This window comes from Nicotiana tabacum, chromosome 8, assembly GCF_000715075.1.
Source record: "Nicotiana tabacum cultivar K326 chromosome 8, ASM71507v2, whole genome shotgun sequence".
Classification (NCBI taxonomy): Eukaryota; Viridiplantae; Streptophyta; class Magnoliopsida; order Solanales; family Solanaceae; genus Nicotiana; species Nicotiana tabacum.
In genome coordinates, this window is record NC_134087.1 from 194,032,544 (window position 1) to 194,058,891 (window position 26,348).

Sequence of the window (26,348 nt, forward strand, 5' to 3'; positions counted from 1 at the left end):
CTGCTGTAAAATTAGTGAGTAAATTAAAAAATTTGCCTATTCAAGTTCCAATTTCAGATTTGGTATTAATGGACATGGAAAGTTGGTTTTTATTGTGTTATTTCGTTGAAGTATTTACCTATTCAAGTTAGATTTAGGATCCTCTTCAAAATGTTATTGATATTAAAGCAGTCAAGGATTTGATAGATTTGCTATAAAATTCGAAAAATTTGGCATGCAACTTGTACGACGCCTACTTATAGTCAGCTGGTCACTGTTGTCAACCTGGACTTGGATGAATTTTAGCAAGCACATTAAGACATTTTCATATTTGGGTTGACTTTTAGATTTGATTTTGTTAATGCAAGTCATGAGTTTAATTTTGCTTCTTATTTCTTATTAAGAAAGTTTTGAGAGATTTGGCACCTAGTTGGTCTTTCCTCAAATTATATCCAGTTATCCACATTTGCTGACCCCAACTTAGTAAATTTCATAAGTATATTAGAGTATTTAACTATTTAACTTAAAATTTTGGATTTCATTGGTGTGGTATTAAATTGGTTTCATTTTGCTACTATAATTTTTCAATATGATGAAAAGATTTTTTTTAACTTACAATATTTGGCGCGATATTGCCATTGTGATGTAGTTCTTGATGTATATAAATACCCGTAATATTGATCTTCTTCTAAGTACCATTTCTCGATAAAATATTCATCAGTAATCCTTTATCAACTCTCTTTATAAATTTAGCCATGGTGAGCAAGAAGACTAAAGGGCGTCAAAAGATAGCAATAAAAAAAATAGAAAACAAAGACGACCGCTTTGCCACATTCTCAAAGCGTCGTACGGGCTTATACAAAAAGGCCAGCAACCTTGTTTCCCAATGTGATGCTGATATTGGAATCGTACTTTCTTCCCCTGCCGGTAAGCCTTTCTCATTTTTTCACCCTACAATTGATGTTGTTATTGCTCGTTTTCAGAATCCTGATATGCAATTAAGTGAGATTAATCGCCTAGTTGCGGCTTATGCTCGAAACAAAGTGAACTATCTTAATAGTAGGCTTGAAGAGTTTGATACCAGAGAAGACGCTGCAACTGTTCAAACACGTTTCTATGACCAAATGTCAAAAACTAGACAAAGTGATTGGTGGGAGTCAATTGAGCAGCTCAATGCATGTGAAATGATAATGTTTGAAGCGTGGTTAGACAATGCTATGTTTAATTTGAACAATCATTTGAATCAATTGGAAATTGGAGCTTCATCCTCATCACCAAACTACTTCTAAAGATGCCGACAACGCACAAAACTAGCAAGTTCAAATTCATATTATCGGAATGTGTTTTTTTTGTTTTTATTTTATTTTATTTCGACAATGCTACATGCACGTACTCTGCTATGATTTTCATTAATAATAATTAATATAGTTTTTAAATGCGTTATCTTACAAGCTAGTAGATCTCTAAATAATAAATTCAACATCTCTTGTATTCTTAAAAATATCAAAGCAAAGTCTGACCTAATGATCAAGGGTGTTCTTAACCTAAATTTGAATAATTATTAGAAAATGCCTATAAAAAATGAAATTAGCACTCCTAAATCATTTGTCTCAAATATTCTAGTAGGAGAAAAACAAGCTCCTTGTGTCATTTGTGGAACCTATAGACCTGGTCTTGGCAGTTAGTTAGATAATACTCCATTTTCAAAAATCTTGTGTTTTTTTTTCCAGTTAGGATCTTTTGAAATCCTGAATGCATAAATGGGAATTGGGTCATGGGAAAACATGTCAAGAGTGGCACTGTTTCTCTTAGTGATGTGTTTTCAGGGAATTTATGGGATTAGATTTGTGATAGAGAGAGAAGAGTGTTTGTCTCACAATGTTCACTTGGAAGGTGACACTATTCATGTCTCCTTTGTTGTCATTAAAGCTGACACTCCTTGGCATTCTGCTAGTGAGGGTGCTGTTGATCTTTTGGTAATTAATCTTCCTCTTTTTTTCTCTTCATATTCTACTTTTCTTCTGAAATTGGGATGTGTTTACTCAAGTGGCGAATCGAAGATTTAGAGTGAGTTTAGAATGATCACTTTATATGTATACATCTGAATCTTTTCTAGGGATCTTTACACAAATAGACGGCTAGATTTACTGTTTACTTTTCCTAACCGGTATACATGAATTATATACTAATTACACATGGTTATACACATTATATGTGGACTAACTATTTAGTTAAAACCTGCCCTAAATCCGCCGTTGTATTGACTTTCTCTTTTTCACCATGGATTACACTTTCCCTTTTCTTTTCTATTTCTATCGTTCAATGCTTCTTGATTGATTCACAACACAGTTTGAAGCTTTTCCAGATATAGCTTATGAACAGACATAAAAAATTACATCCCTAGGGTGCGACCCTTTCCAGACCCTGCGTGAATGGCGGATGCTTCGTGCACTGAGCTGCCCTTTGAACAAACATGAAAACAACGCCATTATGTTTGCGTATGTTGATATGTTTTTTTTTGTGCTAATTGTGCCTAAGGATGAGCGAGTGGTTGAGACATTGAAGAGAATTATGAGATCGTAGGCAGATTCACCTGACAGGCTGGCACATCTACTTTTAACTGTAATAGGTTGTTCAATAAATTAGTCGAGATGCACACGAGTTGGATGAAACACCACCTTTATAAGAAAATAAATTGTTTTTCGTGCTAGTTTGGAGCACGATTCACATTAAATAATGAAATGGGATTAGTGTAAAGGGCAACCCGGTCCCGCATTCATGCTGGGTCTGGGAAAGGGCCGCACCCAAGGGGTTGTGAAATGTACCTAAAGAACCATGTAGTTTGATAGTTGAAATTGAGATTTGATACACATACCTGAGAGAATGAACTCTTGTCTCATAGTTAGAATGTGATAACTGAAAACGCCAACAGAGACATGATATCTACTTGAATTTGCATTGTACATGCTTTCTGGTTCCTTCTGAACTTTCCAAAGGTTGATTAAAAAGTTTTACTAGTTCTCCATCCCGAAGGGAACCTTGTAGCAACGGTAAAGTTGTCTCTGTGTGACCTATAGGTCACGGGTTCGAGCTGTGGAATCAGCCATTGATGTTTGCATCAGGTAGGCTACCTACATCACACCCCTTGGGTTCCCTGGACCCTGCGTGAACACGAGATGCTTCGTGGAACGGGCTGTCCCCTACTACTAGTTCTATACTCCCAGATAAGTTGGTGTTCAACTTGAAGTAGAAGCTGTGACATTCCGTAGCTTCTATTTCCTAAATTCCATTACATCAATCGCCCTGCTTCTAATAGGAAGTGCTTCTTGCAATTTTTGTGGCATTACTTTCTTATTAGAAGTAGAAATAGTGAAATTTGGTTGGTGCTTGTCAGACAACATGTTGATTCTGGTTTCCTCTATCTTATCTTGAATTGCCTTTTCTCTTATTGTCATTGTACCTATTGTTTCTGCCGATGGTCTATCGGAAACAGCCTCTCTACCTTCTCAAGGTAAAGGTATACCCTCACCAGACCCCACTTATGGGATTACACTGGGTTTGTTGTTATTGTTGTTATATTGTACCAACTGTTTCTGAATGTTCTGAAGTCTGTTTTAATTTTCAGATTAAGGGGCCTTCTGGAGAGCAGATTCACAACTTTCCCGACAAGACTAGTGAGAAGTATGAGTTTGTCGCTCACAGAAAAGGCGTTTACAAGTTTTGCTTCACAAATAAATCGCCTTATCATGAAACCTTGGATTTCGACGTGCATGTTGTCCATTATACATACTTTGATCAGCATGCAAAGGATGGTAATAATCCTCTCTGTTTTGGTTCATCTTTTTCTTTCTTCAACTCTATTATCGTACTAAGTATGAATATTTTCCGCTAAATGGCTACAGAGCATTTTGATCCATTGCTGGAACAGATATCAAAGTTAGAAGCAGCTCTTTACAACATACAGTTTGAACAGCATTGGCTTGAAGCACAGACTGAACGCCAGGCATTAGGTATCTATCTTCTCTGTATACATCTCGGATAGGAAGTAAAGCCTCAAAACAAAAACACAAATCTTATATCCAAACTTACTTCTAGATCGAATTGTGACAATATGCCGACACCATTTGCGCAAATGTTGTGTATGCCATTGGCCACTACCAGAAAAAATCCCTCATAACATTTACATGCAATCTCAGTGTAGCATCCACTACCTTGATTCCGTTTTATCTAGTTCAGTTTCAAGCTAAGTGATGATTCCTACTGCACTTTTGGTTCTATCATAATATCTTTTCTATTTGTACCCAAGGGTGTGGCTTAGTAGTCAATGAAGTGAGTTCAGAACCATATTGTCTCATATTCAAACCCCAGGGAGGCAAAATCAGTAGGTGATATTTTCCCATCCGTCCAAGCCTTGATGGACAGAGTTGTCCGATATCTATGCTGGTGCATAGTGGAGAAGCTAGAATCTTCCTCCCCATTGTATCTTCATAGTAGATCACTCCTATGTTGTATGGACTCTCCAAAATGTTGCTGCACCCGTGTCGGATCATCCAAAAATATACTACTTTAACAGGATCCGACACGCACCCGGCGATATTTTCGGAGAGTCCGAGCAATATAGGATCGCTCAAAATTAGAGTAGAGGAGCGTAATTAGTTGTAGAAAATGTATATGTTAAGCTTAATCCAGCAAATAGAGAAAGAAAAGAAGTTGCTTTTTATTAGTGTTAACTCATACTGGGGCTAACTATTTCCTGCTGGAAGTGCAGTCAATGAAGGTATGAGCCAAAGAGCAATCACCAAAGCCATTCTTGAATCAGTTACGCTTGTTGGTGTCAGCTTTCTTCAGGTCTTCCTCCTCCAACGCCTTTTTGAACAGAAGGTTCGGACTATAAGAGTTTAGACTTGCATTCCTGGAGCTAGCATTCAGACATGGGCGGAACTTCACTCTTTTTTAAGAAAGCGTCCCATGTACATTCTCTTTTTAGCAGAAAAAAAAAATCAAGTCCACGTAGTTCACAGTTAGTCAGTTAAATAGATCGCATTAAAAATTCAGATTTTATTGACGGCTGATTCCGGAGAGTTCTTAGTTGCAAGATTCACAAGTTCCATATGAAGTCACGCGTTGTTTAACGTATTAAACTATCACAATTTCCTTCATTTTTTGCTGTTCTCTGATAGATAATTTTTGTGGCATAGTACCATTGACTTTAATAGGTTGTGTTTAATTTTTATTCAGCTAAAGAGATTTTTGAATTTTAGTCAGCTCATGTCCAATATTTAATACTTCCCACTTTATTCTTTCTTTCTTTTCTAAACTCCGTTGCCCGTGCCCATTCAAACTTTGCTCTATAGACCGGACAGAGGGAGTACTGATTTAATCGAAAAACTTTGAACGGTTTAAATACTGGGGAAAGTTCAGGCTTATATCATTAAGTGCCAATTGATGGTATTCCAAAATATCAAACAGGTTTTTCTCACACTATGTAGCAACTCATCCCAAATCTTAACTAAAATAAAAAGTAATGGGATCTGGACAAAATATACGCGGGAAAGATAAGATCATTCTCCTTCCCGGAAGAAAAGTGGGATCTGGACAAAATCGATGAAACAAAATAAAGAGAACGAGCTCCTTTCGGAATTTGTCAAGCTTCAGCTGTTAAACTTGTAAACTAACAGTAACAATAATAAACTCAAGATTAGAAATAATTAAACACATCGATAACACAATATGATTTGGTAGCAAAAAGCTGTAATCTGAGTAATATTATAAGATAACAAAGTTTTATTCCAGCAGGATCCATCACAGCTTGACTACAGCTCCAGTCTTCTGGAACACCATTAGCATAAGTTTTCAAAAAAGTTATACTTTCCATTGCAGTGTCTAGGAGCAAACAGAGTTCATCAATCGGCATCACCCGACCGCATACAGCAGAACCATTTCTTCTGAAAAAAGCAACATGTCCATAATGTTATTATCCAGAAAAAATTATTCTAAATTGTTTATAACTTTAAGAGTTTATGTTATCTGTGTTTAAAAACAGTATTGGCATAAAACTGAAAAAACAGAATAACCAGAAAAGTCAGAAAGCAGAACTTAGAACACGAAACATAAAAAGTATTTTGAGCTCACAATTTTCTTGTGTGTCCTTAAGAAATTTAATACCCTCACTGTTGCCCAAGGTATTTTGGATTAATTCCTTCCAGGATATAAAGAAAAACTATTCTGTAATAACAACACTTCAAATTACAGAACTTTGGCGAACTCAAATGGTAGAGCAAATCACAATGTCTGTTTTCGAAAACAATGTTGTAATGCAAAAGAGAGAGGGGAGAGTGTTTTCAGATTTTCAGCCTAGGAATTTATAGCCATCAGGTCAGATTTGAAATGGTGCGAAGGTGTCTGTTTGGAAACTTTCCAAAAGTGTACCGAATCCGACCGAAGCCGAGCAATGACAGCACGAGACTTACTTTCTTCTCAAATATTTAAGAACTAGAAGAAGTGCTTCGATATATAAGCACAACAATCTTCCTTTTCCTATCCAATCTGGGATAAAATTCCTTTATAAAAAAGAACCAGTTCAAAAAATTTATTTCCCACTATTTTCCATTTACACTTTAAATAAAAGTATAAAGAATTTTCTACACTATCAAGTCCTATTTACTTATTGTACAGGTAACTTGTCCTATTTTCAAGATTACGAATCTCACTTGTAACTTTAAACAGTACATGGAAAGATCTCAATGCATATATAACCAATCTTACTTTTATATCTACTTTATTTGAATTAGATTTGCACCTCCAATCCAACACAAGTACCTTTGTAAATACTTTTATTGTTTTCGATTCAAAAGGCGAGAGAAACCACCCCATCCTTCTCCTTCCTTTTTTCGTCCCCATGTCGCTAGACAGGCAACATGTTGATGTAAAAAAGGAGCCTTTTGACAATAAATCAGTATTCAATATAATTATGTAACATCATAGCACTTTAGTAAGGTGTCCTTGTTACTCTTTTATTCTCGTTAATTACCATTCCTTGATACTCCATGTTTATTGTTGTTCTCTTGTCTATACCGTGAATATTATTTCTACGTGCTATTTTTCCCAACAAAAGCGTCATAACTTGAGGAAACGATAACATAAAAACAGGTAGATAGCCATAGGACGATCAGCCACAACTTACTGATTGAGGTTTTCCAAAAGTTGCTGTATGCTTGTAGTTTTTCTTTGGTGGCGAGTGATCTATCTTGCCCGTCTTCTTCTCATTTCGAGCTTTGTTAAAGATGACCGAGAACCTCTCAGCTGAAGCTGGGTCATTGACATCCCACTCACCAAACTTCGGAAGTGGACGACCTTCCTATAAGAAAGAACTATGAATCAGGCAGGCAGTTCCTATAACAAACCTAGTGTAATCCTATAAATGGGGTCTCTGGGGTAGTATGAATCAGGCAGTTCCTATAACAAACCCAGTGTAATCCTATAAATGGGGTCTCTGGGGTAGTATGAATCAGGCCGTTCCTATAACAAACCCAGTGTAAGGCGGATCTAGGATTTCTAGTACATGGATGCACTACTAAAAAAAGGAAGAAAAAATGTATCTAGTGGGATTTGAAATCCAATTTCAGAAAATATGTACATAAAATATCTAATTTTACGAAGAGACCATGGGTTCACGTGCCCCATATTTAAACCTATAAATCCGCCCTTGTATACACAGGCCTTACCCCTACCTTATAGAGATAGAGAGGCGGTTTCCAATAGACCTTTGGCTCTATGTCAAAATATATTGAAATGAAAATGAACCACATAAGCTTTAATCTTTGCCTTTTACATATTACATGTTAGGAGAAAAGTACTCTTAACATTGACAAACATAAATGGTAAAGGTAGTAATAAACCTCAGTTGTCTCTCATCACAAAGTGGTATAGACTATATATGATGATTTTGATGCTAAAATAGTATGATAATGCATAATTAACTGGATACTAATTTATAAACCAAAATTATACCAAGTCTTATTGGCATATAATTCTCTGACTCAGAGAGAGCAGACGACTTAAAGTAAACGTTCTAACATGACTAAAACATATATTCTTAAGTAATTGATATGCGAATATGTAAGTCTCTGACCGGGAAAAAGCTCGACATACACCGAGTAACAACATATTGAGCCTTAACCAACTAGTTGATATTGCTTAAACGAATTATTCACTTCCATTGTGTTATGTGCTAATAGGAGCTAAGTTTAACTTGATTTAGACAGACTGGTGGTCGATATAGTGGGATGAAAATTATGGGATCAAGGTCAAATCCCAATAGAGGAAAAAAATGTTAGGTGATTTCGTTTTATCCGTCTAAACCTTAAGCCTACGGTAGTAGGAGGCAGTAAGTACATGATGAAAAAGTCGAGGTGTGCACTCACCAACATTATAAAAGTTACCAAATAAAGAAAGAAAGAAAAAACTAAAGGTTCTTCAAAATCTAATTTCACCATTATTTGTACATTGGTATCGAACATACATGAAATAGGCCGATAGATATCTTAAAAAGACATTATATGGGAAGCATAAATTGCAAAAAAAAAAAAAAAACACACCGGTGCACAAAGCATCCCGCATTAACACGGGGTCCGGGGAAAGACCAATGTAGACAGCCTACCCTAATGCAAGCATTAATGGCTGCCTCCATGACTTGAGCTCGTGACTTATAGGTCATAAAGAGCAACTTTATCGTCGCTCCAATGCTCCCCTTCAAAACCACAAAAATGGAAAAGATCTCCAAAAAATAATCTAGGGCGACTATGAATAGAATAGAAAAATATAAATCAACCATGCATTGTGAAAGAACAAAACAAATGCTCACAATCAGAACTCAAAAATACAATTTTTAAACCTTATAAAGAAGACAAACATATAGAGAATTGTGAATCATACCGCCATGTCTTTAGAGTTTGGAAAGACAGAAAATTGTTTCAAAAACTTGATGGGAAAATGTGAATGCTCAATATAATTGATTGATTAATTGATTAATTGATATTTCTTTTTTTATTTCAGAAGGAACAAAAAGTGAGGGAGAGTCGTTCTCAAGAAAAGGGAAAAAAGAGAGAGAAAATCTCTCTCCTTTTTCTCTTTCTTGGACTCTACAACTCTACAACTGAATTTTGGAAATATCGTTAGACAGAAAAAGGAAAAAAAAGGAGAGAGAGACGGAACAACTGGCTTCAATGTGAGCCACTGGTTACCACCGGTGGTTTTAAAATTTTTAATTTTATTATTTTATGATGAGCTTTTTTGTTCATGATTTCGTTTTGTTGTTTGAATAAATAAAAATATAATTATCTACCAAGTGTAACTTATAATTATGGTTTGTTATATGGTGCTTACACTACCTATGACCGAAATAGAAACGCTTCGTTTCTTGGTTCAAAAATGCCGAATCAAGAAGCTCAACAAACTTTTGAAATAGCGTGCCTTTAGGAGACCCATTAAAAAAAATGAATCTAGACATTAATTTAAATATTCTTTTTGAGATATTAAAATTATTTTTTTTAACAAATTTTTTGGAAAAGTTGGGTTTTCGCATAGATAAGTAGGATCGGGTAACATAACTTTAGCAAGACATCCCCACACTTTCAAATATTTTAAATTAGGGAGATAGCCTTTCCACAACTCATAAGGAGTTTTACCCGTTTTCTTATAGGGAATCCTATTTTGTAAATGACAGGCAGATAATATGGCTTCACCCCCAAGATTATCCGGAGCACCAAAACTAACAAGCATACTATTCATCATTTCCTTTAAGGTCATATTTTTCTTTCCACTATACCATTTGATTGTGGAGAATATGACGGAGTTATCTCGTGAATTATGCTTTCTTTCTCACAATAATCTTTCAACAAAATAAATTCACCACCTCTATCGGATCTAACTCTTTTGATTTTCTTATCCAATTGATTTTCTACTTCAGATTTATAAATTAAAAACTTATCAAAAGCTTCATCTTTATTTCTCAACAAATAAACTTTTGTATATCTAGAAAAATCGTCTATAAAAGTCACATAATATTTTTTCCCTCCTCTAGTCATAGTTTGTTTCAAGTCTCCTAAATCAGTATGTATTAAACTTAACAATTCAGATTCTCTAAATACAGAAGCATATGATTTCTTAGTTTGTTTAGTTTCTGCACAAACTTCACACTTATCAATATACGAAAAATTAATATTTGAAATAAGACCTTCATAATGCATCTTCTTTATATAAGATAAACTAACATGTCCTAGTCTAGCATGCCATAAATTAAAAGAATCAATCAAGTAAGCAGAAGTACTAGCATTTTCATTCATAACATTTAGTACAAACAATCCATGGTTATAATAACCCTTGCCAACAAAATTGTTATTCTTGGTCAATACGACCTTATCAGATTCAAAAGAAACCTTCACCCCTGCTTTTCTTAATAATCCACAGAGACCAAATTGGCTCGGATACTAGGAACATGCAACACGTCATTCAATGCCAAAGTTTTGCCAGATGTGAGTTTGAGAAGAACTTTGCCTTTTCCAAGAACTTGAGTAGTTCTTGAGTCACCAAGATAGACAACTTCTTCTCCCTCCTCAACTTGGATGTAAGACACAAAGTCTTTTTTGTTAGCACATATGTGCCTAGTGGCACCAGAATCTAACACCCAATCTTTTACATTGGCCATAAGGTTCACTTAGGAAACAACCGCAACAATTATATCATCCACTTTGGCTTCAGTCAAATTTACTTTATCCTTAGTGGGATTATCATTCCCAACCCTTTTTCGGCGTTGAGCAATACAGTGGCCAGGTTTGCCACACACAAAACAATTGCCTTTTTTCTTGAAGGTTTGATTGTTGGTTTTGGGCTTATAACCATTTCTTTTGTCATACTTGTTACTTGATTTTCTCGGACGGTTGTTGTCCTCCACAAGGCTGCTTCAGTAGCAATTTCTTTTTCTTTGTCAACAACAGCTTGCTTGCGGTTAAAATTATTTCCACCAAAAATCACAATTTTCGAAACATCGGGAAAAGATTTGGCACACGTAATTAGCGATGGAACAACAACAGAAACAGTATGTGCAGTGGATGTAGTAGCAACAACAACAACATTAGCAACATTATTCTCCATAATAACAACGTGTAAATATCCTTAAGATTGTTGAAAAAATATTGGATTATGGAGAATAGATTTAGCTTGAGGCGTGTCAAGGACACTGTCCTTAAGGATATTTAGCCCACATCGAAATAAATAAATTAGGCGTATCCCCCAAGATTCAACAAGCTCTTCTAGTATAACTAGGAGCAAAAACAACAAAGATTAACAAAATAAACCCAGCACTGAAAAATATAATATATAGGAGAAGTTTTTACGCTTAGTTTTTTTTCCACCCGTCAAAGCAAAAAATGACTTGGTATTTATAGATAAGAAAACACCATCTCATCATATGGCTAGCTAATGCAATAAATCTCCAACGTATATAACATTAAAGGATTAACAAATAATGAGAGGCTAAGACTGTTACAAAGAAAATTCTTTAACGTTTTGTAACTTTTCAAAGTTATTCAAGACTATTGATAACGGTAGTGGTTTCAAAAAGAATTTAAAGGCTATACGATGATAGGTTATAATTGTGTATTTTAGTCGTTTATTACACCCTAATTTACTGCACTTTAATTGAGCTTGCGCTTTAATCTCTAGTGTTTTGCATTAAATATGTGTTTTATGCCTTGTAGGAGTGATTTCGATCTATGTAGGCGTTATGGAATGAATTCAAGCGATTTGGAGCTTTGAAGTTTGAGTAAAAGCCCAAGTAATTAAGCTGAGATCGTGTTCGGGGAACAACAAATGATAGTTAAGAACGAAAGGAAGAATCGAGCGGGCATACGGCGCATCGTCTAGTAAAATGCATATACTTTTCGCTTAGAACTCCGTTTGAAAGATATTTGAAAGAGCTACAACTTTCATGTTTTACATTTTTGCAAATTCTCACTACTGCGCCGTATGAGACACCGCAGGGTGCGGTGCAGCAGTGTAAAAACTGGCTTGACAAGAAAAATACAAGGCTGCTGATAATCTCCATTAGCACACCGCATGGTGCAGTGCGGCTGCACAAAATTTACAGAGCCAAAGTCCTATTTCGCGCGGGAGAAGCTGTTTTCGTCTGGGCCCAACCCTACTTGGTATAAATTAGGGGTGTACAAAGAAAAACGACAAACCGCACCAACCCGATAATCCGAATCAAACCGAGAAAAAAACCCGACTATGGTTTGGTTTGATTTGGTTTGGTGTTGGAAAAAAAACCCGACCATAATTAGTTTGGTTTGGTTTTAACTAAAGAAAGCCAAACCGAAACCAAACCAACCCGACATTACATATATAGAAATTTTAGATATATTTAATATATTAATATACTTATTGTGATGTAATTTATAAATATTTCTTAATTTTTTTCATAATTTTATCTTTTAAGGTATTATTTCAAGGTTGGACTTAGAACTTTTGAATGTTCCAATAAGTTTTATAGCCATTAACATTAGTAAATTAAATCATGCTAACAAAAACCCAAACCAAAATCAAATCAATACTAATGCTAACAAAAGACATTCAATTCAATACTACGAACGGGAATGTATTGAATATCTATTTTTTGTTTTGCAATAATTTAGATAAAAATGCATAACCTATTTTTATTTTTTCTTTAACGTTTAGTCATGTAATTAATACACTCTTATTAGTCTATTTATTTTAGCATGACTTAGTACTTTTAGATTATGTTTATTTTTATTATGGCTTTTTAATTAGCAATATTTATATTACATAATTTTATTATCTTTATTATTGAATATTTTAGGATAATGCCATGACACATCTCATATTTTGTATTATTTTCTTGAAAAGTACTTTATATAGTTGTATCTACTAGGATTAAAGAAATATTTTGAGCACAATTTATATGTTTTGTTCTATGAAGATTTTACCGGAAAAAATCTCGAAAAAATCCGAAAATCCGAGAAAACCCGAGAGTAAAAACCTGAGTTTTATTGGTTTGGTTTGGTCTTTAGATTTAATAACCCGATACAATTGGTTTGGTTTGGTAGTTGTAAAATTCAAACCAACCCGACCTATGTACACCCCTAGTATAAATACATATAAAAACGTTACTTTGGTGACTTTTAACAGATCTTAGACCTAGGGACACACTTTAGACGTGGGGGAACACACACCACGCTTTGGAGGAGGCTTCTAACTAGTTTTTCTTCTCTTCTCTTCCTTTAATTTCATAGTTATTAGTTCTAGAGTTTTGGTGCTACATGAATGTTGTAGTTTGAAGCTTAATTTGTTCTTATTATTTTATCATATTGGTTTATTTATTCAATCTTGCACTTAATTATTTGATTGTTTGATCACCAATTGAATACTATCTACGAATCTAGGATTGAACTCGGGAGAGAGAATTCTAGATTGGATATAAGATTGAGTAGAGCAAGATCTTAACTCTAAGGGGGAGCGGATTTGCGGTTAGGATAGGAATATACCTAATCACCTTGCTTGGTTACTATACAGGAATTATTAATGCGTTCTTGTTAATTCTAATTCCATAGGAATATAAGCATTAGATTAGCTTGAATAGATGAGTTGTACTTCGGGAGAAGGCTACGAGCAATATTAACCATGTCAACCAATAAACCAAATAAATTTATTAGACGATTTAAGTGAAAAACTCAACGAGATTGTTAGCTAACCCATAGCTCTAGAATATTCACTCACATTGAACTCGTCTCTATAATTCGCCAACTTGTTTTCTCTAATCTCTTAATTTGTTACTCTAGATTAATTTTAGTCAAATATTCATACGTTAGGATTTGCTTGAATCAATTAATTGTTTGGTTTAATTTAGTTGATAATTAATCACAAGTCTCTGTGGGTACGATATCTGGACTTACAATCATATATTACTTGTCGACCACGTATACTTGCATGTGCGTTTGGGAGCAACAAGTTTTTGGCGCCGTTGCCGGGGACTAGAAATTAACTAGCCTACTAGATTAGATTTTTACTCTTTATCTATTCAAGTTTTTTATTTTTGTCTTAGTTTAATATTTTATTATCTTTGTTGACATGACTTCTTGGAATGAGAATTGGTCGAATATTGGTTATTCTTATTATGATGATCCTTGTCCATATTGTGGAGGACCTCACTGGTGAAAAAATTGTCAGAATGTTCCCGGGAGCGAGTTGTGCGCACAATCTCAATCATTTGAGTGGAATATTTGTAATTTATGTGGTGGTCAAGATGGCCATTGGGATGGTTGTCCTAATTCTTTTCATCCTTCTCTGATCCTGTATTATGATCTTTCTTATAATGTTTGTGAGTTTGATAGGGGCAATGAAGTACATGATATGGAACGTGATGCATATTTTAGGGATATTCTGAGGCAAGTAGCAGAGCAACATGGTGAACTCAGAAAAAATATGAAAATAATGAGGTCATCAATCACAAGAATGAAGGCCAATATGGAAGAATTAAATGAAGAGAACAAGCACCAACAAGAGGAAAATTTTGAAAAGGAGGAGATTTTGAGTCAAACTTGGCTGGTGGAACAAGCTGAAAGATTGGAAATATATGAGACTCAACGTGAGAAAATTACAGATGGGATACAAGACCTAATAGAAGGAAGAGCTAATCTAGGACAAGAGATCGAAAAATTTGGCACTGCTGTTCACGACTTGGGAGCTCAATTGATTGCAAAGTGTGATGTGTCTAACGCCCAACAAAATAGTGCTGAGTTGTGTGAAACTGAAAATGAGCTTATATGCCAAATCGAGGAGCTAAAATTGGAGAGTCAATCATTCGACCGTACTTTTATTAATGATGTCCATGTTGAGGAAAGCACTCTAGAGTCATGTGAGCAAGTAGATAATATTATATTTGAAGACTCTAATGTGTATACATATGAGGATGTAAATAGCAATTCAATTCTAGAGTTAGGACGTACTGGTCCTCATTCCATACATTTTTCAACATTGTGTTTGGATGATGACATTGAGTCATCTGAGCCTTTGGAGGAGCCAACGGACGAGGAACAAGGTGCTTACATTCTGGAATTTATTGTGTCAGAGAGAAAGAATTACATCCCTCATCAGAAGGCCAAGAAGTGTAGAATGCGAAATTGGTTGTTTGGCCCGATTACATTTGTCCCACCACCCCGAGAACATAGCAAAAAGCTTGAAACCAAATTGGGGGCGCAATTCATAAGTTCGAGGTGGAGGCAGAAAGTGGTTCAAGTCGTGCCGTGATGTTAAATCAGGCGCTTGTTGGGAGGCAACCCAACTTTACTGTTTTTTTTAATTATATTATTTTTGTAGTGTTTGTTTTGATTTTGTAGGATTATAAGCATAAGAAGAAAAGCCAATACGCGAGTGCAAAAGTGAGCAGGTGGTTGAAACTGAGTGTGAGGTATCCACACAAAGTATCATACCTAGGAGAAGTCTGAGTATGCCGTGAGCTGTTAATTCTTCGGCCTTTGGCCTACTAGGGAGTTTCTTTTATCCTCTTGTTATTTATAGTATGCATTGAGGACATTGCACAATTTTAAGTGTGGGGTGAGGAGATTGTCTGAGTGACTTTCTATGTTATTTTAGTTGTGTTAGTTTAATTAAATAATTTATTTTTAGAAAAACGGAAAAAATTGGACTTTTCCCGACGATGGATCTCCTATACAGTTTTTTTGAGGGATTTAAGTCTAAAGAAAAAGGCCAAAAAGATTTTATTTGTAGGTAGTGTAGTAATTTCCCCTTGATTTTTCTTTGTGCCGCGGTTCTTTTCTAAAGGTTTCTTTTGAATCGGGTATAATTAGTTTTTATTTTTTAGAACTAGGAAAACTTGTGCTATGTTTTAAATTGAAGCAATATCTCTTGACTTTGTCATGCCTTGAGAATAGTGAGTACTTTGGTTGTGACGCTTAGGCTCAATTTTTTACTCTTGTAGAAGTACCTTAAATTGTATGATCTTAACTTTGCTTAACTTCTTTGACTAGAGTGTCTTGATGAGTCCAATCCTTAGTGAGTTATGTGCCATGTGTGTGTAAGGTTTTATATTATTCTGTGCACTGCATTTGATGTCTAGAACTTGCCCCGTGTGTTTGCAAAGCGAAATAGTAGTTTTGTTCAGTCTTGGAAGTGATATAGGCGTTTCTTTGTTGAGCCATATATATATTTTACCCGCCTAATTGTTAGGTATCATAGTTAACCCCTTTGAGCCTTTAATACTGTTTCTTTGGCAACTACATTACAAGCCTTACCCATTTATTTGAATTAACCATCTATTTGAACCTTTTCATCTCTCATGAGCACTTGAATTGTTATGAACTTTGTAAAAGTTAAAGTGTGAGGTGGTTGGTTTGGCTTTTCAGTGGAACTAATGAAATAAGGAGAAATGTGCACTGTTTTGACAAAAGCAAGAGCCACTTGAAAAGAGAAAAGAAAAGAAAGGAAAAATAGTTGTATTACTGTGAAAAATATTCTTTGATAGTGGTGACTCTTGATATAATTGTGATTAAAGAAGTGGAGAGTTAATATATATTGATGTGAAGGTGAAGTTATGGTTTGAAATAAGTATGTGGTTTTCAATGTTAAAGTGTATGTATTAAAGTGCTTACGGAGGTGTAGTTACTCTTATATCTAAATATATCTTACCCGACCTGTAGCTTACACTACAACCAAATAAAGTCATACTTGATCCTAGACTGAACGAGCTCAATTAGTAGAGTAATACACTACGGGAAAGCCTATGGTGCATCTTTTGCGGCATACGAATGTTATTTCTGAGAGTGAGTGAATTCTTCTATCTTGAGTTCCTAAGTGTTCTTAAATTTTATTGTGTGGAACTACTCTCTTTTGTTGTGTGAGGGCACTTGATTCATGAAGGAAAAGTAATGTCAGTGACCTCTATGTTAGAGTAAGTGGGTGAGTTGCGAATAATGCGTGGTACTTGTGAGTTAAACCTTGAGTTGAAGATGTTACACTCTTGTGCTTAGTCTATTTTCAATATTCTTGGTGTGATGAGTTAGGAGAATTGTTTAAAGAGGCCGTGTCTATAAAAAGTGTAGTTTGATTGCTCGAGGACAAGCAATGGTTTAAGTGTGGGTTTTGATGATCGGCTATAATTGTGTATTTTAGTCGCTTATTATACTCTAATTTACTGCACTTTAATTGAGTTTGAGCTTTAATCGCTAGTGTTTTGCACTAAATATGTGTTTTATGCCTTGTAGGAGTGATTTCGATCTATGTAGGCATTATGGAATGAATTCAAGTAATTTAGAGATTTGAAATCTGAATAAAAGCCCAAGTAATTAAGCTAGGATCGTGTTCGGGGATCAACGGATGATAGTTAAGAACGAAACGAAGAATCGAGCGGGCATACGGCGCATTATCTTGTAAAATGCACATAACGTTTTGCTTAGAACTCCGTTGGGGTTCCATAATATATCGGTGGAAAGATATTTGAAAGGGCTACAACTTTCATGTTTTGCATTTTCGCAAATTCTCACTACCGCGCCGCATAGGACGCCGCAGGATGCGGCGCATCAGTGTAAAAATTGGCCTGACAAGAAAAATGCAAGGCTTCTGATAATCTCCATTAGCACACCGCATGGTGCGGCGCAGATGTACAAAATTTACAGAGACAGAGTCCTATTTCGCATGGGAGAAGCTGTTTTCGTCTGGGCCCAACCCTACTTGGTTTAAATACATATAAAAACGTTATTTTGGTGACTTTTAACAGATCTTAGACCTAGGGACACACTTTAGACGTGGGGGAACACACACCACGCTTTGGAGGAGGCTTCTAACTAGTTTTTCTTCTTTTCTCTTCCTTTAATTTCATAGTTTATTAGTTCTAGAGTTTTGGGTGCTACATGAATGTTGTAGTTTGAAGCTTAATTTGTTCTTATTATTTTATCATATTGGTTTATTTATTCAATCTTGCACTTAATTATTTGATTGTTTGATCACCAATTGAATACTATCTACGAATCTAGGATTGAACTCGGGAGAGAGAATTCTAGATTGGATATAAGATTGAGTAGAGCAAGATCTTAACTCTAAGGGGGAGCGGATTTGCGGTTAGGATAGGAATATACCTAATCACCTTGCTTGGTTACTATACAGGAATTATTAATGCGTTCTTGTTAATTCTAATTCCATAGGAATATAAGCATTAGATTAGCTTGAATAGGTGAGTTGTACTTCGGGAGAAGGCTACGAGCAATATTAACCCTGTCAACCAATAAACCAAATAAATTAATTAGATGATTTAAATGGAAAACTCAACGGGATTGTTAGCTAACCCATAACTCTAGAATATTCACTCACATTGAACTCGTCTCTATAATTCGCCAACTTGTTTTCTTTAATCTCTTAATTTGTTACTCTAGATTAATTTTAGTTAAATATTCATACGTTAGGATTTGTTTGAATAGATTAATTGTTTGGTTTAATTTAGTTGATAGTTAATCACAAGTCCTGTGGGTACGATATCTGGACTTACAATCGTATATTATTTGTCGACAACATATACTTGCATGTGCGCTTAGGAGCAACACTATAAATACTAATCAAAGGTTTGTTATAATATTATAATAATGATTATTAATCATGGCTAGTAAAGTATAAGGAATATGTTATAATTTTCAGTTATAGATATTAAAATATATTCAATTGATTTGTCTAATAAAGACCCATTAAAAGTAGAGGTGTACATGGACCGGATTGGTTTGGTTTTTATCAAAACCAAATCAAACCAACTATATCGGTTTGGATTGGTTCGGTATTGTCGGATTTTTCGGGTTTTCGGATTTTTTTGTTACATGAATATTATTTCAATCTTAATTTGTTAAAATTATAGATAAAGCTTTGACAAGTGAATATATGTTTAATAAATATGCAAAAAATTGACAAACATATGATCTATTTAAATATTCTAATGGGAGAATTTTTTTAGTAATACGTGATAGTTATTTTCTTAGTCGTCTAACAATAACTTTTCGTTAGTTTACGCTTTCAAGGTTAATACATGAGAAGATCCCAAATTTTTCTACGTTTTCGAAAGAAAATTCACTATAAAGCCATAAAAATATAAATAAAATTTATATATTTATATGTCGGTTAGATTCGGATTTTTTTTACTCAATACCAAACCAAGTCAAACCAAACCTAGTCAGGTTTTTTAATCGGTTTGGTGTGATTTTCCGGTTCGATTTGAACACCCCTACTTAAAAGAATGAATCTAGACATCAATTTATATATTCTTTTTTGAGATATTAAAATTATTATTTTTTAACAATTTTTTTTGGAAAAGCTGTGTTTTCTCATAGATAATTAAATTGTTACGTTTTAATTTTAGTTCGTTTAATTATATAGTGATAGGTAAAATCAAATGACAAAAAGTGTTATACCGGACTTTTGTAATTTCATTTTAACGTATCATTAAAGCTCCGCAAATATTATTCATAGTTGTTCATTCTGTTGAACTATGCTTCGATCTACATCTGCATATCACAAAAGAAAGAAAGATAAATTAAGAATTATCATCAGTGAAATTTGTCTTCATGAATAAATCAATTGCTTATAAAAGGTAAATGAAAGCAAAAACTAAAGAGAAAAATATAAAGGAAACAAAAAAAATAAATGCAAAAAATAGAGCGGTTATTTGTTTTTCATACAATATACAATTAAATTACAAAACACATATATATGTGCGTGACAAAATCAAATTGAGATAAATTCACTGATACCTACACATCCCAAATAATTTACCCGGTTTTACCCATTTTAACCTATTTACCCGTCATACCGTTTTCCTAGCATGCCATTAATTGATCTTCTGTCTTTTTTATTCTTTTATTCTTTTCTCCTTTTCTTCTAATTTCATTTTTTTTTCTCAAATTAATTTTTTATATTTATTTTCTCCATAATCTTGTTCCATTCTCTCTTTTGGATCGTTTCTTTTCGATTTTCTTATTTTTTTTCTTTTTCTTTTTATATATACATTATATTTTTATTCTCTCTTTTTTTTTTCCTTTCATTTTTTATCTTATTTTTACATATGTATACTGTAAATGCATGTTTCTAGCATATGTATACCAAAATAATATATTAATATGAAAAATGAAATATCGGTATAATAAAATAACATATTAGTATCAAAGACAACATTATACCTAAATGATATTGTAGACAATAAATTTAGTTCGAGAAAATAAAATCAAGACCGAAAATATTGCAACAATTGTAGTATTTTATTTCAAATAATATGAGTGTACAATCTTTATGAATCCTCTGATTCTACTTTTCAATAGTAAATAAATTCAAGGGTCTTTGAGCTTGATCTTGAATATGTATTTGTTGCCGCGAACGATGATCTTGAGCTTGGTTGCTTGAACTTGACCTTGATTTGTTCTTCGTTCTTGAACTTGCACTTGATTTCTTGAACTTGAACTTGAAGCCTGAAACTTGTGGAGGAATTTGCAGCGTTTGATCCACGAGCTCTTTCTTGCTTCTTGTTATAACTTCTGGTCCCTTTTCTGAGTTATGAAGACCCCTATTTATAGTTGTGGAAGGGAAAAGTTGTGATAAGAACAAACTCTTTCCGACCAATCAAATTGAAGTGTGATATGACTGCGTTTGATTGGCCAGAACATGTCACTTGCACACGCGGCGCGATTTCATTGGCCTTTTAGCGTGACTGGACATGCCTTGTCATTTTGACACGTGACATGGTCCTATTGGCTCTTCCGCTTGACTTGGCGCGCCACGTCATTTGACACGTGACACCAAACTGGGCTTCTAGAAAGATGACATCTTGGGCTTAATGAAGCGGGCTCATCACTTTAGCCCAATTAAATGGGCTAGCCCAATGGATTAAGACTTATTTATTTAATTCATATCTATATATATTGAACTTATATAACTAATTCAATTATATTAGCCCATAATATTTATTTGGACCAATATATCTCGAATTTAAAATATATTCCAAATTATTTTATGAATTTAATTTATGTAAAATTTATATGCATACAAATGCCCCCTACTTCAAGTCTTATCTCGATATTGCCATTCTTAACTTTCAAAGGCGAGGCTTGAAGTATTTATAGTTGAGTGCTTGAGCCAATTATAATTTGCTCACAAAATGGACGAGAGAGACTTTAAACTTTACAAGATTTTATTATTGAGAGTTTGTGCGCTATCGAAGCAAGTACACTATCAGCATGTGCCTTCTTCTTTTTCAAATGCACAATTAACATGAAATCTTCCACCTATAATCAATTACCAACGTGACCAAATAATACACTAACTCACATTAGATAAATTGAGCCATGATAATCTTTCATAATTTTTGTCCACGTAGAAATAGGTGGAATTCTAAAGTTTCCTTTTCCTCTCCAAACAAATGTTCAACCCCATACTCATATTTAATAAATCCAATTCAATTAGGTCTTAGCTTGACTTCCTCGTGTCATGCAATTGATTTGATTTGGAGATGGGCCATTGATGGAAACTAGCAAACCTACTACTAAACCAAACAGATGTAGGATTCATAATCGGATGTGGCTGCCAGAATTCATATTGTTGCCGGCTTCTCCAAATTTGTATTCACCACGGAAACTATTAAGGCTGCATGACTTATTCCTTCTCCAATTGAACTAGGATACTTAATTTCTCTAGAACTTTAATATGGCAGTCCCACATCGCATTACATAACATTAACGCCTCTCTTCGTAATCTATATAAACCCATGTGCGCATATTTGTTGAGCATCAATTTGCAGTATTTGCAAGCCATATTGAGTCTAGCTTTGTGGACTCAGAAGCATTAATGCAGAGGTAATTTCTTTTTCTTTTCTTGTGATTTCTTCTTTGTTGTCTTTTTTTTTGTAGGTCAAGCGAGAAAGATATGTTCTTCTTCAATAAGATGCTTCACGCATGAAGAAGATAATGTTGGGGTGTGAGGGAATGGGTACTCATCCCTGCCCAAATATCGGAGGGATTACTTTCATGGCCCGACTACCGGAGAGATTACTCTCAAAATGGCCCGATTCTTGGAGAGATTACTCTCAATGTGGCCCAATTCTTGGAGAGATTACTCTCAAAATGGCCCGATTCTTGGAGAGATTACTCTCAAAATAGCCCGATTCTTGGAGAGATTATTCTCAATGTGGCCCAATTCTTGGAGAGATTACTCTCAAAGTGGCCCGATTCTTGGAGAGATTACTCTCAATGTGGCCCGATTCTTGGAGAGATTACTCTCAATGTGGCCCGATTCTTGGAGAGATTACTCTCAATGTGGCCCAATTCTTGGAGAGATTACTCTCAATGTGGCCCAATTCTTGGAGAGATTACTCTCAATGTGACCCAATTCTTGGAGAGATTACTCTCAAAGTGGCTTGACTACCGGAGAAATTACTCTCAATGTGGCCCAATTCCTGGAGAGATTACTCTCAAAGTGGCCCGATTCTTGAAGAGATTACTCTCAAAGTCGCCTGACTACCGGAGAGATTACTCTCAATGTGGCCCAATTCTTGGAGAGATTACTCTCAAAATGGCCCGATTCTTGGAGAGCATTTCATCCATTTAGACATTTGTACCCATTCTAATATTCTTGATTTGGACTTTGATGACCCCTCTTTTTTTTTTTTTAGCACGAAGGGATGACAAATTTAGGACTTATATATATCCAAAATTCTCAATCAAATAACTTCAGAATCGTCCCACATAATATTTTGAAATCAACTTTAGGTTCTACCATGTTGAAAATTTCATATTTGCGCGACTTCGCCAAAAGTTTTGTATCTTGAAGTAGGAACGTCGAAATCATGAACCGTTTAATTTACTGGAAACTTAACTTCCAAATATATAACATATCAAAAATTCAAGATTTAATGCCTTACAGATACATTCAGATAATATTTCGAAGTCAATACTAAATTCTGATACACCGACAATTTCAGATTTGCGCGACTTCACCAAATATTTTGTATCTTGCTATGGAAGCCTCGAGATCGGAAGACGTCTTACTTTCCATAAATCGAAATTAAGATCCATATTCTCACGAATATCTTGGGGTTCAAATCTCACTAAATTTGAAACGTCGCACCAAGCAATCATTTCCTTATACTTGTGTTTCCTTTTGACGCCTCGCTTCTCTTCCCCCCCCTTTTTTAGGCAGAGGGCGGACTTGGAGACCAACAAACTTGAAGGTTTGGCGAACCTGAAGACATAGAGAATCCCTGAACTTCAATGCAAATACTTGACATCCTTCTAAAATCGGCCCATTGAAGATATCAATTTACCAAAGAGGGTTGCCCCCTTTAAATCAAATGAGGTCAAAGTTCAGCAGGAGAATGACATTTCAGCTTGATTTTGCATTCCTCCATACTTCACTCGAACAACAATTGGGGCAATATGTATCTTTTGAACTTATGCGACCGAACTTAGAATGAAACTCTAAGCTGCCTACGTACCCCGGTGAAGAGGATCAAGTCATACCGTAGTTCAGACTGGGTGATTGATTTTTTTTATGTCCTATCTTTTGCCTAGGCCGCCTCTTTCGAAGTTTTCAACCTAGCGGACTTTTTTTTTACGTCCTAACTTTTTCCTAGGCCGCCTCTTTCGAGATTTTTAACCTATCGGATTTTTTTAGGGAGGGGGGGGGGGGGGGGCGTACACAATTTAGAATGCGGGCCAGAAGTGTAGCAACATGCAGTCTAGGCTCGTGCATCAAGGAGCATCATGACTTGCAGTTTAGGCTCGTACGTCGAGGAGCGTCATGACTTGCAGTTTAGGCTCATACGTCGATGAGCGTCATGACTTGCAGTTTAAGCTCATACGTCGAGGAACGTCATGACTTGCAACTTCATGGATAATACTTCTTCAAAAACTTGCCGTTGATAGGGCCGATTCTCATACCATCTGCATCAACCAGCTTGTAAGCCCCACTTTAATAAACTTCTTATACGACATATGGCCCATCCCATTTTGAAGTGAACTTCCCTACAGGTTTATGGGAAGTAATTATGGGTCTTCATACGGCAAGGACTTGATCTCCTACTTGAAAGGATCTCGGACGAACTCTTTTATTGAAGGCGCGAGACAATCGAGCTTGGTAACATTCAAGACTCTGTTGAGCTTCCAATCTCTTTTCATCAAGAGCTTCCAACTCTGCTAATCGAAGTCGAGCATTTTCTTCATCAGTGATCCCTTCTTAAATAGCCATTCGTAACGAAGGTATTTGACGCTCAAGTGGCAAGACGGATTCGACACCATAAACGAGTGAATAAGGAGTCGCCTGTGTTGCGTGTGATAAGTTGTTCTATATGCCCATAGAGCTTCTTCCATACGGTCATTCCAATCTCGTTTGGATTTGGAAACAACTTTCTTTAACAAGTTGCATAGAGTCTTGTTGAATGCCTCAGCTAGACCATTAGCGACAACATTGTACATCGAAGAGTTACGTTGCTTGAAGCCAAAGAGATCACAAACCCTATTCATCAACCTATTATAAAATGGCTTTCCATTATCCGTTATTATGTAACGAGGAATGCCAAAGTGATAAATAATGTTTACTCGGATGAAACTTGCAACATTTTCCTTTTTTACTTCCTTAAGAGCAACAACTTCAGCCCATTTTGAGAAGTAGTCCATTGAATCCAAGATGTATAGGTGCCCACCAGAGGACTTTGGCAGTGGTCCAACAACATCCAATCCCCAAGCGTCAAATGGCGAGGATGCAACAGTCGGGTGCAACACTTCAGGAGGTTGATGAATAAAATTCGCATGGAATTGACAAGCCTTGCATCTTCGAGCGTAGTTCAAGCAATCTTTTACCATCTTTGGCCAATAATATCTCATCCTTTTTATATGGAAGTGGAGCTTTGGTCCAGACTGGTGTGACCCACATACCCCAGGATGTGCCTCTTGTAAAGCTTGGAGAGATTCTTCTTCTCCTAGACATCGCAAGAGTACTCCCTCAAACGACCTTCTATATAGAGTATCCTTGTAGTAAAGGAAGCAAGGTGCACGATGACGGATTTCAGTCCTTCTCCTCAGATTTTCTGGAAGTATCCCATAGCATAAGTAGTCGATAATGGGTTCTCGCCATTCTTCTTTCTCAACTTCAGAAACAGCGACAAGATGCTTGAGTTCGTTTTCTTCACCTTCAGCCTCATTTAGTGGCGGTACTACCCATTTTTGGCAGATGGTAACTTGCGCTTGGTCAGGCAGGGCTAGTGATGAAGCTAGGGCAACTAAAGCATCAGCCTTCTTTTTTTCTTTCCTTGGCACATGCTGAATAGTCACATCCCCGAGCCACCCCATCAATTTTTTAGCGTAATCATGATATGGGCGTAGTTCAGGCTTTTTGACCTCGTAACTACCCAAAAGTTGATTGACCACCAACTGGGAGTCACCACAGACTTGCAATTGCAATTGATTCACATCAACGACCATATCAAGCCCAAGTATTAATGCTTGATACTCAGCAACATTATTGGAACAGAGTTGTGTCAAGGTGAAGAAGTAGGGCAAGACTTCACCTTGGGGAGTGACAAATACTACGCCAGCCCCGGCTCTCCCACGATGCGCAACACCATCAAAGTACATCTTCCAAGGAGGTTTAACTTCAACGACCATTGCGTCCTCATCAGGTAGTTCATCAGTTAGCTCCCAGTCATCAGGTATCGGATGATCTGCCAAGAAGTATGCCAATACTTGTCCTTTTACAGCCTTTTGAGGGATGTACAAAATCTCGAATTGTTGAAATTAGAGGCACCATCTCGCTAGTCGATCACTAAGAACAGGTTTTGACATCACGAACTTGATGGGGTTTGCTTTAGAAACAAGACGGACAACATGAGCTTGAAAGTAGTGCTTCAACTTTTGAATTGAGAAGACTAGTGCCAAACACAACTTTTCAATTGGCGAATAATTCAACTCGTTAGGTGACATCATCCTTCTCAAGTAGTAAAGAGAGTTTTCTTTCCCCTCACTATTTTCTTGGGCCAACAGTGCTCCAACAGACCTTTCGTGCATCGCAATGTATAGTATCAATGGCTTTCCAAGTATAGGAGCTGCTAAAACTGGAGGCTTCATCAAGTAGGTTTTGATACTTTCGAAGGCATTGCTACAAGTTTGGTCCCACTTGAAAGGAATGCCTTTCTTCATGAGGTGACTAAATGGTTGGCACCTCCCAGCCAGGTTTGATATGAATCTTCTAAGGTATGCTAGCTTTCCTTGCAGACTTTTCAATTCATGGATATCTCAAGGCTCAGGCATTTTCAAAATGGCATC

General features: G+C 35.8%; 2 protein-coding genes and 1 long non-coding RNA gene across 3 annotated transcripts; 2 read left to right on the plus strand and 1 right to left on the minus strand.

Annotated features, from left to right (window-relative positions):
* The first annotated feature begins 734 nt into the window (after window positions 1–734).
* LOC107808903 (agamous-like MADS-box protein AGL62) lies at window positions 735–1,268 on the plus strand. The gene has a single exon (XM_016633464.2). The coding sequence runs from the start codon at window positions 735–737 to the stop codon at window positions 1,266–1,268; it is 534 nt and encodes a 177-aa protein (XP_016488950.2).
* Window positions 1,269–1,643: 375 nt separating this feature from the next.
* On the plus strand, window positions 1,644–5,206 carry LOC107808905 (transmembrane emp24 domain-containing protein p24beta2-like). Its single transcript, XM_016633465.1, has 4 exons — window positions 1,644–1,955; window positions 3,605–3,791; window positions 3,882–3,989; window positions 4,748–5,206. Exons 1-4 carry the CDS (start codon window positions 1,740–1,742, stop codon window positions 4,879–4,881), a joined length of 645 nt encoding a protein of 214 aa, XP_016488951.1. The 5' UTR covers window positions 1,644–1,739; the 3' UTR covers window positions 4,882–5,206.
* A 378-nt stretch (window positions 5,207–5,584) lies between these two features.
* Window positions 5,585–9,122, minus strand: LOC107808904 (uncharacterized). Its single transcript, XR_001653284.2, has 2 exons — window positions 8,914–9,122; window positions 5,585–5,924 (listed from the first exon to the last, which is right to left on the minus strand). It is a non-coding gene; the product is annotated as an uncharacterized LOC107808904 (long non-coding RNA).
* Window positions 9,123–26,348: the final 17,226 nt, after the last annotated feature.